This window comes from Octodon degus, unplaced genomic scaffold (genome assembly GCF_000260255.1).
Source record: "Octodon degus isolate 3935 unplaced genomic scaffold, OctDeg1.0 scaffold00005, whole genome shotgun sequence".
NCBI lineage: Eukaryota > Metazoa > Chordata > Mammalia > Rodentia > Octodontidae > Octodon > Octodon degus.
This window is the reverse complement of record NW_004524581.1, coordinates 32435878-32446960: the sequence shown is the minus strand read 5'-3', so window position 1 is coordinate 32446960 and position 11083 is coordinate 32435878. Positions and strand designations below refer to the sequence as shown.

Here is an 11083-nt window from a genome sequence, read left to right as displayed (position 1 = left end):
TCTAACCACCATTTTCCGTGAAGTTCCAGCCAATCGCTTGCTTTGGAGCGCAACGCTCCAAAGTCCAATAAGAATCCGAACAAATCTTCGAAAGAGGAAGTGAAGGAAAGAGCTGAGTGTGGCTGTATCAGCCAATAGCTATCGTGCAAGTGCGGGGCCGCCACGCTTTATCCCGCCTTCATCCTGTTGACCAATCCTGTCTTTAGAATACGATATGATGGACACTTATTCCGACCAATAGAAACTAGACCACTTTGAAGTCTACCCAATGATTGTGAGTAAGAGGCGGTCTCTCGTTTGTTGAGGCGTGTGTATGTGTGTTTGAGGGGACTGAGGGTACGTGGGGGCGAAACAGAACCGACCATGGCAGCCGCAGAAGAGGAGGACGGGGGCCCCGAAGGGCCAAACCGTGAGCGGGGCGGGGCGGGCGCGACCTTCGAATGTAATATATGTTTGGAGACCGCTCGGGAAGCGGTGGTCAGTGTCTGTGGCCACTTGTACTGGTGAGAATTTGGAACGGGGGCTGAAAGATGTGGGGTTCATCTTGTACTGGGGACACTAGGAGCGGGGGGCGTACGGTAATCGGGAGGCTCTTCCCCGTAGGGGAGGCCCAAGAAAGGGGGAGGTTTGTGTGTCGTATGTGTGGGTGGGCTGTCCACGTCTGTGGAGTTGTGTGGCAATAAGGGTCTTAGGAATTAGGAGGTGGTTCGTGTGCGGTGTGTATGAGGAGGAGGTAGGACGGAGAATAAGGGGACCCTGCACATCTGTACAGGTGAGACCCGAGCCAGCTTACTCCAGGGAAGTTAGTTTCTTAGTTGTACAAGTGGAAACGGATAAAGATTAGGAGAGGCACGCATCGGATGGGTAGGGGAAACCCAGGGAATATGGGCTCCTACACCAGTGAGGTCGGAGAAGGGGTATGTGGAGGGGCAAAACCCAGAGGTGAGAGGGTCGTGGAAATCGGGATTTTCTTTTTTTTTTTTTTTTTTTTGGCGGAACCGGGGATTGAACTCAGGCACTTGTGCTTGCCAGGCAAGCGCTTATTCTACTGAGCCATTTCCCCGGCCTCTAAATCGGGATTTTCGTAAGCTTGAAAATAAGAGGAAAAGGAGCGGTGGAGCACATGCTAGGAAAGGAGGCTTGGTTTGGAGAAGTGAGGGTGAGAACAGGGCTGAGGGTGACAGAGACCTGGAGTGGGGTGGGTTGGTCATAGTTGGAATTTAAGTTGGAATGCAGAGAGGGAGGGAATGAGAATTTGTGTGTGTGAGGGGAGCGGAGTGAGGAGAGGGCCAGTGTGTTGAGGATGGATGGAGCTCTAGTTATTGGGAGATCAGAGACGCAGGGAGGCCAGGCTGGCCAGCATGGTAAAGGTTGCAGGATATACAAAAAGAAATAGCAGATACAACAGTACCTGGGGAGAGTGATGAGATAAGGTTGTCTGAGAGCTCTGCCTCTTTTCTGAAGCTATTTTGACTTTTTCTTTTTTTGCTTCCCATCCAGTTGGCCCTGTCTGCATCAGGTGTGTATCAGGAGGTGTGGGGAGGGGTGGGGAGGTCTGGGGGGAGAGAAGACCCTTCTGTGCACCGGAGGCCGTTTTCTCTTTCTCCCCAGTGGCTGGAGACCCGGCCAGATCGGCAAGAGTGCCCAGTGTGCAAAGCCGGCATCAGCAGAGACAAGGTGGTCCCGCTGTATGGGCGAGGGAGCCAGAAGCCCCAGGATCCCAGGTGGGAGGCGAGGTGCCGCCGCTGGGGTGTGGGGCAGGTTGTTGAAGAATTCTGGGGGAGAAGATTCTGTATTCATAGTCTTTCTCTTTGGCCCCAGGTTGAAAACTCCACCCCGACCTCAGGGCCAGCGACCAGCTCCAGAGAGCAGAGGGGTGAGTTCTCGCCTGCCTAGCTTTGTCTCATCCTTGACGGGCATGTGCAGGTTTTCCTGACTTTTCCCACCTCCTAGGGCTTCCAGCCATTTGGGGATACCGGGGGCTTCCACTTCTCATTTGGTGTTGGTGCTTTCCCCTTTGGCTTTTTCACCACCGTCTTCAATACCCATGAGCCTTTCCGCAGGGGCCCAGGTAAGAGCCTTCCCTGAGCTCCTCCTGATACCCCTCTCAGCCCCCAGCTCCCCTCGGCCAAGGAGCGCATGCTTCGGCAGCTGTCTTTTTCTCCCCGACAGGTGTGGATCTGGGACAGGGTCACCCAGTCTCCAGCTGGCAGGATTCCCTCTTCCTGTTTCTCGCCATCTTCTTCTTTTTCTGGCTGCTCAGTATTTGAGCTGTGTCTCCTTCCTGCCCACCTCCAGCCAGAGGAGAATCAGTATTGGGGTCTCTGCTGACCCTTCCTTACTTCTGGACCCCCAGCCCCAGCCCCTCCTTTCATTGGCCAAGGCTTACCGTGGTCACTCCCAGGAGGGTGTGGGAGGAGGAGTGACAGCCATGCACAGGATGACAGAGCTCTGTGCTCTGAACTAACTGCTGGCAGAGACCTCCGGCCTGGGCGAGGAGGACAGACAGAAGTGCCTGCTTGTCCTCGCCTACCCCTTTGCTTTCCCTCAGATTTCTTGATGTTGAAAGGTGGGCAAGGTTCCCTCTGACTCCCTTTCTTCCTCTTCTTGTTGGCTTAATTTAATTTTTCTCTTCCCAGTATCTAATATGGGTTGTGATTCTAAGTGTTCACCCCTCCCACTACCTCCTTTATTACAAATTCAATAAAAAAGTGAAATGTGTTGACAAGGACTTTTCTGAGTTCCTTCCACAGTAGAAGCCTAATCTCCCCAAGCTGCACAGATGTGAGTATGGGATGAACCCAGCCCCTCTCTGTGGTTCTGCAGGGTGCAGCGGGTGAGTTTGCCTTTGTCTCTCTCACACACACACTCTGCTCATGGGCAAGATGTGTCAGGTGTTTACTCAGCATGGTCCATTCACAAAGGGCTCTGGTTGTGGAAGAAAGTGTAGGGAGGTGGGGCAGAGCCAGCAGGAGGGCTGATCTGGGGTCAGTGCCCGGAGCGGGAGGGCAGGGACAAGGGAGCTGCCTGATGGGCTGTGTAGACCCTCACGGTCCTCCTGCGCCACTCTCAGCTGTCTCAGGCTCCTCTGACTGATTCAGCTCTGCACGCTCCTCCTCCTCTTCCTGGCTCTCTGGGGCCTTCCTGAGGCAGGTTGGGGAGAATTCCATGGCACCTAGCCCTGTTCTGCCCCAGCTCCCAGCCTCTCACTTGCTGCTGGAGGCCCAAGGCTGAGGTGTCTGGCTCACTCACCTCTCCTTTCCTTGGCGTCTCCTTTGCCACATGACGACACCAATGAGCAGGGCAACTATGCCCAGAGCTGCCAGGGTGCCCAAGGCCAGGGCCAGGGTTCTAAGCCCTGATCCTTCCATGGAGCCTGTAGGGAGATGGGGAAACTGAGGGTGCAGCCTCTGCACTGACCACTTCCTCACTGACATATGGGCCATGCATGGTAGGGCTGGCTGCTTCTCTGTCAGTCTCACCTGGGCTTTGCCCCACCTCATCTGTTTCTGGAAGAGAAATTCAGAACAAGTCAGAAGGAGAAAGGGGCTTCAGCTTGGGAAAGGTGGCTCAGTGGGACCCTAGTGAAGCTTTTCCTTTTCTGTCATTCAGAGGGAGAGGCTGGGTTGATTCCTGGGGGTACAGGAGGCCTGAGGATATGCAGTGGCAGAGGGGGCAGGGTTTACACTCTAGACGTGGGGCGAGACCTCACCTGTGATGCGGACCCTGACAGCAGGGCTTTCCTGGGACCCATGGCTGGGACTGGTAGCCACACAGCTGTAGCTCCCCTGGTCTTGAGGCCCCACCTCAGGAAGGAGCAGCACAGCACTGGCGGGCAGCGGCAGCGGCGCCCCCTGGAGGGGCAGAAGGAGTAGCTTAGGAAGCCCTCTTCTGATCTCTACAGCTTCAGCACCTGGCCCACCTCCCTCCCGCTTAGCCTCCACTCCTCTTCCCCTGGGCCTCCCCCCTCCAGCCACTCACGTCCTTCACCCAGTGGATTTCAGAAGCAGCCTGGGCGGGGGCTTCACAGGTCAGGGTCACCGTCCCTCCAAGAGCTACTGCTCCTCCTTCAGGCTCCACCACCAGCTGCACATTTTCAGGGGAGACAGGCTCTGGGGGCAGGCAGGGCCATGAGACCTAGGGCCGCTGTGGGCATGACCCCCACCTTGCTGAGGATCCCACTTCTACCCCAACTCGGGACTCTCCCAAGCCCTTGCTCACCCCACACGCTGGGGTGGATGGGGGTTGCGTGTAGGGCCTTTTGCCTGGGAAGGCCTGGGCTGAAGCTACAGAAGAAGGTGGGGCGCACAGCCCCTCCCCTGGCCGGGGTCACCACCAGCTCTGATTGGAGAGTGAAGAGCCCTGTCTCCGGGTGTCTCCTCATCTGTTCCTTTATAGTCACCCCTGTGGTGGGGGGACAAGAGAAGACAGCCAGGCAGCTGTGGGGAGATCAGGAAAGGGCAATGGGCGTGGGATGCTGAGGGACTCACCTTTGCCATCAGGTGTCAGGGGCTTCCCGTCCAAGTGCCAGCTAAGAGTCCCTGCAGGGTAGCTGCCCTCAGACACGCACGTCCCCACCTGGGGGAGAGTGGAGATCTCGTCATCCTTGAAAACCTGAGCTGCCAGACTAGCCAGGTTCACAGCGCTGCTTTCCGTTTCTCTGCTTTTCCTCCACTACCTTATTGGGGACACCAGCTGTGAGTTCGGAGGCAGGATCTATGATTTCTGGCTTGGCGGGAATCTCTGAAGGAGGGAAAGTCAGTCTCTGAAGAAGTGCTGCACCTTTGAAGGATCGCACACCCCCGGTGTGGGAGTGGGACTAGAGAAGTCAGAGGTCCTCACACCCAGGCCCCGGGGGCCAGGGCTGGGAGAGAAACTGCCTTAGCGGGGAGAAGGAGCCTTACGGTAGACTCGGACCCGGTAGCTGGACTTGGTCTCCTTTCCATGCCTATTTGTTGCCCGGCACCGAAAGGTCCCCTCATCTTGGATCCCAACCGCCGGAAGGAGGAGGGAGCCGTTGGGGAGGATATGAGCCACACTGTCCCAGGGGGCACCCTGGGGGGAGAGGACTTTCCACGCTTCTGTGCGACCTGTGTTCTGGAGACAAGAGACACTAAGTAGCTCAAGCCCTCCTAGGCAGTGCTGATGACTGACTGGGGCAGCACGGACTCGGGAAGTTGGCAGCAAGGAGTGCTGCTTACCAGTTTCCACTCCAGCTCCTGGGGTGGTTTCTTAGGGGCCCCCTTACAGTTCAGCACCAGCGGCTCCCCCATCCGGGCTGTGACGTTCCGACTGCTTACTATGGCTGCTGCCCCTGAGAGACACCACCAGGGTAGGGGTGGCAGGGAGCCAGAGGTGCATTAAGAAAGCATGGGTGGGAGGCTTGAAGGATGGTGCTCAGGTTGTAAGGTACCCCGGGGCAGATGGGGTGGGCCAGAAGTTCTGGGGAGATGGGGTGGACTCCGTCTGCACGGAGGTTGGTGGGCAGGGAGCGCTCACCCCACAGACTGAGGACCAGCACCCAGGTTCCAGCTGCTGCCTGCGCTGCCATCCTGCTTGCTGCTGCCCAGGCTCCTGGCTCTGTCTGCCCCTTCCCTGCTTCAGCCACCGCCCTGGGTGGGGCTGTCCCCTCACCCCTGCCCCCAGCTCCGGCTTGTCCTGGCACAGGGAATGCTAGGAATTCTTGCCTCTTCCACAAGAGCCCTTCAGGTACTAGAAGCAGTTCTCGCCTTTGCCCTGGCACTGCCAGTCCGGGGTGCAGTGCACACCCCCTAGGGCTGTACTCCACACCCTCTTCCCCAGCCCATCTTGACTGGGTGAGGTTGCCAAGCAATGGGCTTAATGCCAGGCTGTCTCCAGGGGTGGATGAGGGGCCTGTGTGGTCAGGACAGGGCTCTGGGGTGGAGAGACGCCTGTTAGAGGCTTCTGGAAGCAGAACAATCACTTATTTTCTAGGGATTTTGAAAAAATTCTCAACTAAACCCAGGGAAAAAAGAAATTTCTTTATTTAAAACTGCATTTTTTTTTTTTTTTTTTTCTGTGAAACTACAAGTTTACAAGTGAGGAGAGAACTGCCCCTGGCCCGTGCCTCCCACCCCCCACACCACATTCCCAACCTGTCCCCTAATCCTGCCTGTATCTTCAGGGGAAGGAATCCCCCACTTAGTCTTGTAAAATCCTGAGGGTGTTTTGAGGGGATCAGATGGGGTTCAGGCAAGGTGGGGACAGTGTTCTTGCTTTCCCCTAAATCTGGCTTTTTACAATCTCCTTCCTCTACCCACCTCCTTGATTTAGGAGAAAAAAAATTTAAAATGCCTCATTTCTGGGGAAACTGAGGGAGATCCATTTATAATAAGCACCCAACCTAAATTCTACACATTTGGCAAGACTCCAGTCATTCTTTCTCCTCCAATCTGCAAGTAGTAGTTTTAAAAAGATTGAAAGACACATTACACAGGGAGGGTGGCACCCTCCATCTCCCTCAGCTACTGTGTCTAGCCCTGCCCAAGGTGTAAGGAGAAAAGGCGGCCAGCAGGGCCAGCCCCTCCCCAAGTGCAGCGGAAACTCTGGGCACAGGCAGGTGACTTGGAAGTGATTTTAGAGGGAAGGGCTTGGTGTCCTACAAAATCACTTCCTATGGTCGGGCCTGAAGCCCGGCAGGCCTCTACCAGTTCCCTTGGTTCCCCTTCCTCTTACCAGAACCCCTTTGGCTATCACCTCTAATATGGGAAAGCAAGAAAAAAAGATCAGCACATTTATTAAGAACAAAAACAAAAACAAAAACCAAACCAAAACCAAAAACCTACTTCCCCAAACTAAATTAAAAATTAAGAACAACAAAAAAAAAAAAAAAAAAAAAAAAAAAAACAACAAAAAACACAGATGGATCCCAGGGTTTCTCTTTAAAAAGGAAAAACAAAAATTTCAACCCCAAAGCCCAGTCAACAATTCCCTAAAGTAGCAGAAACTCCCTCCGAGGTAGATATCTGAGTCAGACACTCTCGTCCACCGAGCGATTCTATTGGTTTAAGATGAGCTGCGTATGAGGTAATAAAGCCGTCTGGAGGGGCAGGGGTGGGTGCACAGGGGGCGCGGCCCATGTCCTCTGTCCACAAGTCAAGTCCCCATTTTTGGCATCTCTGGGTCGGGCAGGGCTGACGTCTCCAGATTCCAGAGCGGAGGAGTGGGGTGGGGAGGAGGCAGAGAGGAACAAGAGCTGCGAGGGAGCATGTGAGGGGCAAAGGCCCCATTTGAGGGGGAGAACAGGGGTCTGAGAATCGGGTGTGTGAGACAGAAGAAGGCCAGAGAGAGACTGGGAAAAGGAAACAAGGGGAAGACAGACCCCACTCCCCTCATGGCCCTGTTCTCCCTGCCATGTCGTCAGCACCCAGCAGTGACAGGGGACCACCCCACTCGCCCTTGTGTCTTGTGCTTCTGTCTGGGGCTGGTCCTGGGGATGCCTGCGTCCTCTTCAAGTTGCCTTAGGAGAGCCCCCACCCCTGTGGCCCTGAGGGGAGAGATCAGTTGGAGGTGTCAGAGTGAACACTTCCTGGTCCCTCTGTTGGGGATGTCACTGAGGATGGGGTCACAGCCTCCTGCCAGCCGCCGTTTGCCTGGAAAAAAGAAGAGACAGTAGGCATTGGGGCCCTGGTGGGAAACCCCAACATGGAGACAACATCTTGGTGACTTCCAGTGAGAGAGGGTTTACGGATCCACTCACCCTCATTTCTCGAGGGCTGTACATCTGGCCTCCCCCGAGGTTATCCCCGTAGCCGCCTGGCCCCATGGAGTGTCGGAGTGATTCTACCTGTGGACAGCAGAGAAAGGTCTGATAGGGAGAAGGCTTCCGGTCCGGTGGGGACCTGTGCACTGAGGGCAACTAGGTAGATTCCAGGAGAGAGGGGGACCAGCGTGCCCAGTGAGTGGGGAGTCTGCATAGCGTGTGGGCCAGCAGGGGAGGAGTAGCGAGGAGTCCTCAGGACAGGACAACAGCGTCAGCGTCTAGGAGGGCAGCGGGACCCCGGTCTGGTGAGCACGGGATGTGCTGGGTGCAGAATGAGGGCAGGCAACAGGAGTCTGGGACAGGCCTCCCTCTGACAGGGGTTCTGACCTGGGAAGCTGAGTAGGAATCTCCATTGAGCCCGGGCATCCCTAGAAACATGTCTCCAGATCCTGAGAGATTGAAGGAGCCGCCAGAGCCTGGGGACAGACAGAGGAATTAGGGAGGGGTATAACGGAGACAGCGACGATAGGAGACGGACACAACTAACTCAGGTTCCGGGAGGTCCTCTACACTAGTTCTGTGGGGACCTATGTGCTGTGACACAGATCATCCCACAAAAGACCCGAAGGGTCAGCAAAGGCAGGCTGTTCCAGAGCCTCCCCCTGCCACCCACTGGAGGGAAGGCAGATGCAACTCCACTGCAGTGGCCTCTGTCCCCTACCATCACCAACCCATCTCAGCTTGGTCCCTGCCACCTCAAAAGTCCTCCCTCTGCTATTATCCTGCCTAGACAGGAAGTGGGAACAAAAGCAGGAAGTGTGCAAAACAGCCAGGGTGGCAGCGGGCTCCACCTGCGGAGGAAGGGGGTGTTGGGGAGCTGGTGCGGCTGTGGCCGCCCTGGGTGACTGACACCGCGGTCTTGACGGCATAGATGTTTGCCTCCTCCTGGAACTTTCCAATATTTTTCTTATAGCGAATCCGCTTGTTGCCAAACCAGTTGGAGACCTGGAGGCGGTAGGGCAGAGGGTCAGATGGCAACCTCCTTCAGGACGCTTCCGGCCTCCAGCTCCTCCGGGGCCTCTCGGTACCTGAGAGACCGTTATGCCGCACTTCTTGGCCAGCTCTTCCTTGGCCTCCTCACTAGGGTACGGGTTGCTCAGGTGGGAGTAGAAGTACTCATTGAGGACTTCAGTGGCCTGCTTGCTGAAGTTGCGGCGCTTTCGTCTGCAGAGGAGAGAGCAGGGATGACTGAACGCTGGTGTCCTGGCAGGGCACCACCCCAGAGGGCACCACTGTCACGGATTACGGTGCGGTGCAATGCGGCTTCCACGGGTCTGGGAAAGGCAAGGGGCCGAGCCGGGATCCCCAGCCCCACCTGGCATCCAGGAAGCGGGAGCGCAGGATCATGACGGCCTCGCACGTGCTCTGCTTGAGCTGCATCTGGATGGCACTGAACTTGCGGTGGATGATGCTCACCATGCGCTCCATCTCCTTGGGCGCCACGGGCCTCGTGCGGCTCTGCTCGCGCAGCAGGTTCATGACGTGCGTTGTGAACTCGTTACACGCCTGGGGGAGGTGCCCGGCTGGGCTGGTGAGCGGGAGCCCCCTTGGGTCCCGGGGTTCCCTCCTCTGAGCACCCGGCCGACTCACCTGCTCATACTTCTCCAGCTCCGAGTGGTAGATGTGGCGAATCTGGGCGAGCTTGCTGCGGTAGTCCGAGTGTTCAATGGAGTTGTCTGGGGACACGCCGCCCCCCGAGGCTGCTGCAGCCGCTGCAGCTGCCGCTGAGCCCCCGCCCTTCTCGGGCCCAGCCACACCCTCTGCCAGAAGCATGTTGTCCAGGCGCATCAGCTGGGGGTCCACCGGCTCCTCCTCTTGGGAGCTGCGAATGCTGAGACCTGGGGCACAGGGAAGTCACCTTAGAGACCAGGCCCTAGTACTCAGTTTCCAGGCTTGGGTTCTGTCCCAGGCTCCTCAATGGCCTCTCAAGGTTCCCATTTCTCTGAGGTTCCCAAGCTGTCAAAGTCTTAGCCCTGTGGTGCGCAGGGCTCTGTCCCCATGGCCATGGGGTCAGAGGGGTCTCACGTACCCGTCTTCTCCTTGATTTCACACAGGACACTAAATAGAGCAGGCTTCATTCGATGGCAGTTGAGGGCGTGTTTCCTTAAAAGAGGAATGGAGAAAGAAAAGTTGAGGAGCCGGAGAAACGGGGCACGTCTGGGAATGAGGGAGGAGGGGAAACGTGCGCAGGAGAAAGCGGGGCTTGGGAAGAGCTCAGCTCCCACAGCATGGACAAGATGCGGGCTGCAGGCTGCGGCTCTGGGGCTTTGGAGAGGGCCTGGAAAGTGGGGCCAGTTCGGGAGGAACTGGATAAAAGAGGGTGACCTGGTAGATTCCAAGAGGGGCTGGGGTGCTCCGCGAGTGGGAGTCTGCGATAGGGTGCGTGGGGTGCGGGCCAGCAGGGGAGGCTGGCGAGGAGTCCCGAGGACAGGGCAGCAGCCCAGGGCCCGCGTCTGGCGATCACGGGCGCGCTGGGTGCAGAATGAGGGCAGACGACAACACTGCCCCAGAACAGGTCCTAGTCCAGAGCCAGGGGCTGCCCCAGGACAGCGTGGGGGTCACAGGAGGTGAGGAGGGGAGCAAGACCACCTGGGGTTCTCCCCGAGCAGATTTCAAGGCCTGGGGGCGAGAGGGGCTTCAAGAGAAAGCAGTCGCTGGGGACCCGGCGGCGAAAGGAGAGCTGAGAGGGCCCGAGAGTCGGGCGGGGCTCCCGGAAGACCCAGCCTGTGAACAGGGTCCTGCGGGTCTGCGCGGGGTCCCGGGGGGGGGGGGCACTCACTTGGCCTGGGCCTCGTCCAGGCTCTGGTCGGTGATGGTCATTATCTGCTGCAGAATGTCCCCGATGTCCTGCTTCCCTCGGCCTCCCGGGACCCCCCCGCCACCCCCACCGGGGTCGCCGCCGCCGGGAGGCTCGCCAGGGCCCCCGGGCTCCCCACCCACCAATCCCAGGCCCCCGCGGCCCCCGCCAGGAGGGGGCGGCCCCAGCAGCCGCTCGTCCATCGCTGGGGGGGGCCCTGAGGCCCCCTCCCTGCTCCGCCCCTCCCCCGCCGGGTTACTCCCCCCAAACTCGCCGGGGCCGCTGCTCCCTCCGCCCCAACCCCGCCCGTCTCCCCCCTCGCGGCTCTGCGGGGTTCACCCCGGCACTGGAGGGAGACCTAGGGTACCGGCTGGGCCCCCCACAGGAGACCCCGGCCCCCGGCGGCGGAGAAAATGGAGCCGGAGAGAGAGCGAGGAGGCCCAAGCGGGGGTGTGTGTGAGCGAGAGGGAGGAGGGAGGGGGAGGGGGAGGGGAGAGCGGGGG

The 11083-nt window shown here is 58.0% G+C and overlaps 3 protein-coding genes across 4 annotated transcripts; 1 reads left to right on the top strand and 2 right to left on the bottom strand.

Annotated features, from left to right (window-relative positions):
• Positions 1 to 280: 280 nt before the first annotated feature.
• Rnf5 (ring finger protein 5) lies at positions 281 to 2731 on the top strand. Its single transcript, XM_023721298.1, has 6 exons — positions 281 to 503; positions 1501 to 1519; positions 1612 to 1724; positions 1822 to 1876; positions 1954 to 2071; positions 2173 to 2731. The coding sequence occupies exons 1-6, from the start codon at positions 364 to 366 to the stop codon at positions 2268 to 2270; spliced, it is 543 nt and encodes a 180-aa protein (XP_023577066.1). The 5' UTR covers positions 281 to 363; the 3' UTR covers positions 2271 to 2731.
• A 143-nt stretch (positions 2732 to 2874) lies between these two features.
• Ager (advanced glycosylation end-product specific receptor) lies at positions 2875 to 5610 on the bottom strand. Of its 2 annotated transcripts, XM_023721294.1 has the most exons (11): positions 5500 to 5610; positions 5202 to 5314; positions 4905 to 5097; positions 4679 to 4743; positions 4491 to 4578; positions 4222 to 4404; positions 3982 to 4112; positions 3713 to 3854; positions 3483 to 3509; positions 3253 to 3376; positions 2875 to 3144 (listed from the first exon to the last, which is right to left on the bottom strand). In XM_023721294.1, exons 1-11 carry the CDS (start codon positions 5549 to 5551, stop codon positions 3048 to 3050), a joined length of 1215 nt encoding a protein of 404 aa, XP_023577062.1. In that variant the 5' UTR covers positions 5552 to 5610; the 3' UTR covers positions 2875 to 3047. The 2 variants fall into 2 exon arrangements, with proteins under 2 accessions (XP_023577062.1, XP_023577063.1); XM_023721295.1 differs by lacking the exon at positions 4222 to 4404.
• Positions 5611 to 6883: 1273 nt separating this feature from the next.
• On the bottom strand, positions 6884 to 11057 carry Pbx2 (PBX homeobox 2). The gene is made up of 9 exons (XM_023721288.1): positions 10563 to 11057; positions 9813 to 9886; positions 9374 to 9621; positions 9099 to 9289; positions 8812 to 8947; positions 8575 to 8728; positions 8111 to 8199; positions 7721 to 7807; positions 6884 to 7613 (listed from the first exon to the last, which is right to left on the bottom strand). Exons 1-9 carry the CDS (start codon positions 10781 to 10783, stop codon positions 7521 to 7523), a joined length of 1293 nt encoding a protein of 430 aa, XP_023577056.1. The 5' UTR covers positions 10784 to 11057; the 3' UTR covers positions 6884 to 7520.
• Between the last annotated feature and the right edge of the window lie 26 nt (positions 11058 to 11083).

Coding starts and splice junctions, on each gene's coding strand:
- Rnf5 (XM_023721298.1), top strand. CDS start 364: ATGGCAGCCGCAGAAGAGGAGGACGGGGGCCCCGAAGGGCCAAACCGT. Junction 1,725..1,821: donor CAGAAGCCCCAGGATCCCAG/GTGGGAGGCGAG, acceptor CTTTGGCCCCAG/GTTGAAAACTCCACCCCGAC. Junction 2,072..2,172: donor GCCTTTCCGCAGGGGCCCAG/GTAAGAGCCTTC, acceptor TCTCCCCGACAG/GTGTGGATCTGGGACAGGGT.
- Pbx2 (XM_023721288.1), bottom strand. CDS start 10,783: ATGGACGAGCGGCTGCTGGGGCCGCCCCCTCCTGGCGGGGGCCGCGGG. Junction 9,887..10,562: donor CTGGACGAGGCCCAGGCCAA/GTGAGTGCCCCC, acceptor TCCTCTTTTAAG/GAAACACGCCCTCAACTGCC. Junction 8,200..8,574: donor AACACCCCCTTCCTCCGCAG/GTGGAGCCCGCT, acceptor GTCTGTCCCCAG/GCTCTGGCGGCTCCTTCAAT.
- Ager (XM_023721294.1), bottom strand. CDS start 5,551: ATGGCAGCGCAGGCAGCAGCTGGAACCTGGGTGCTGGTCCTCAGTCTG. Junction 5,315..5,499: donor GCTGGTCCTCAGTCTGTGGG/GTGAGCGCTCCC, acceptor GGTGTCTCTCAG/GGGCAGCAGCCATAGTAAGC. Junction 4,113..4,221: donor CATCCACCCCAGCGTGTGGG/GTGAGCAAGGGC, acceptor GCCTGCCCCCAG/AGCCTGTCTCCCCTGAAAAT.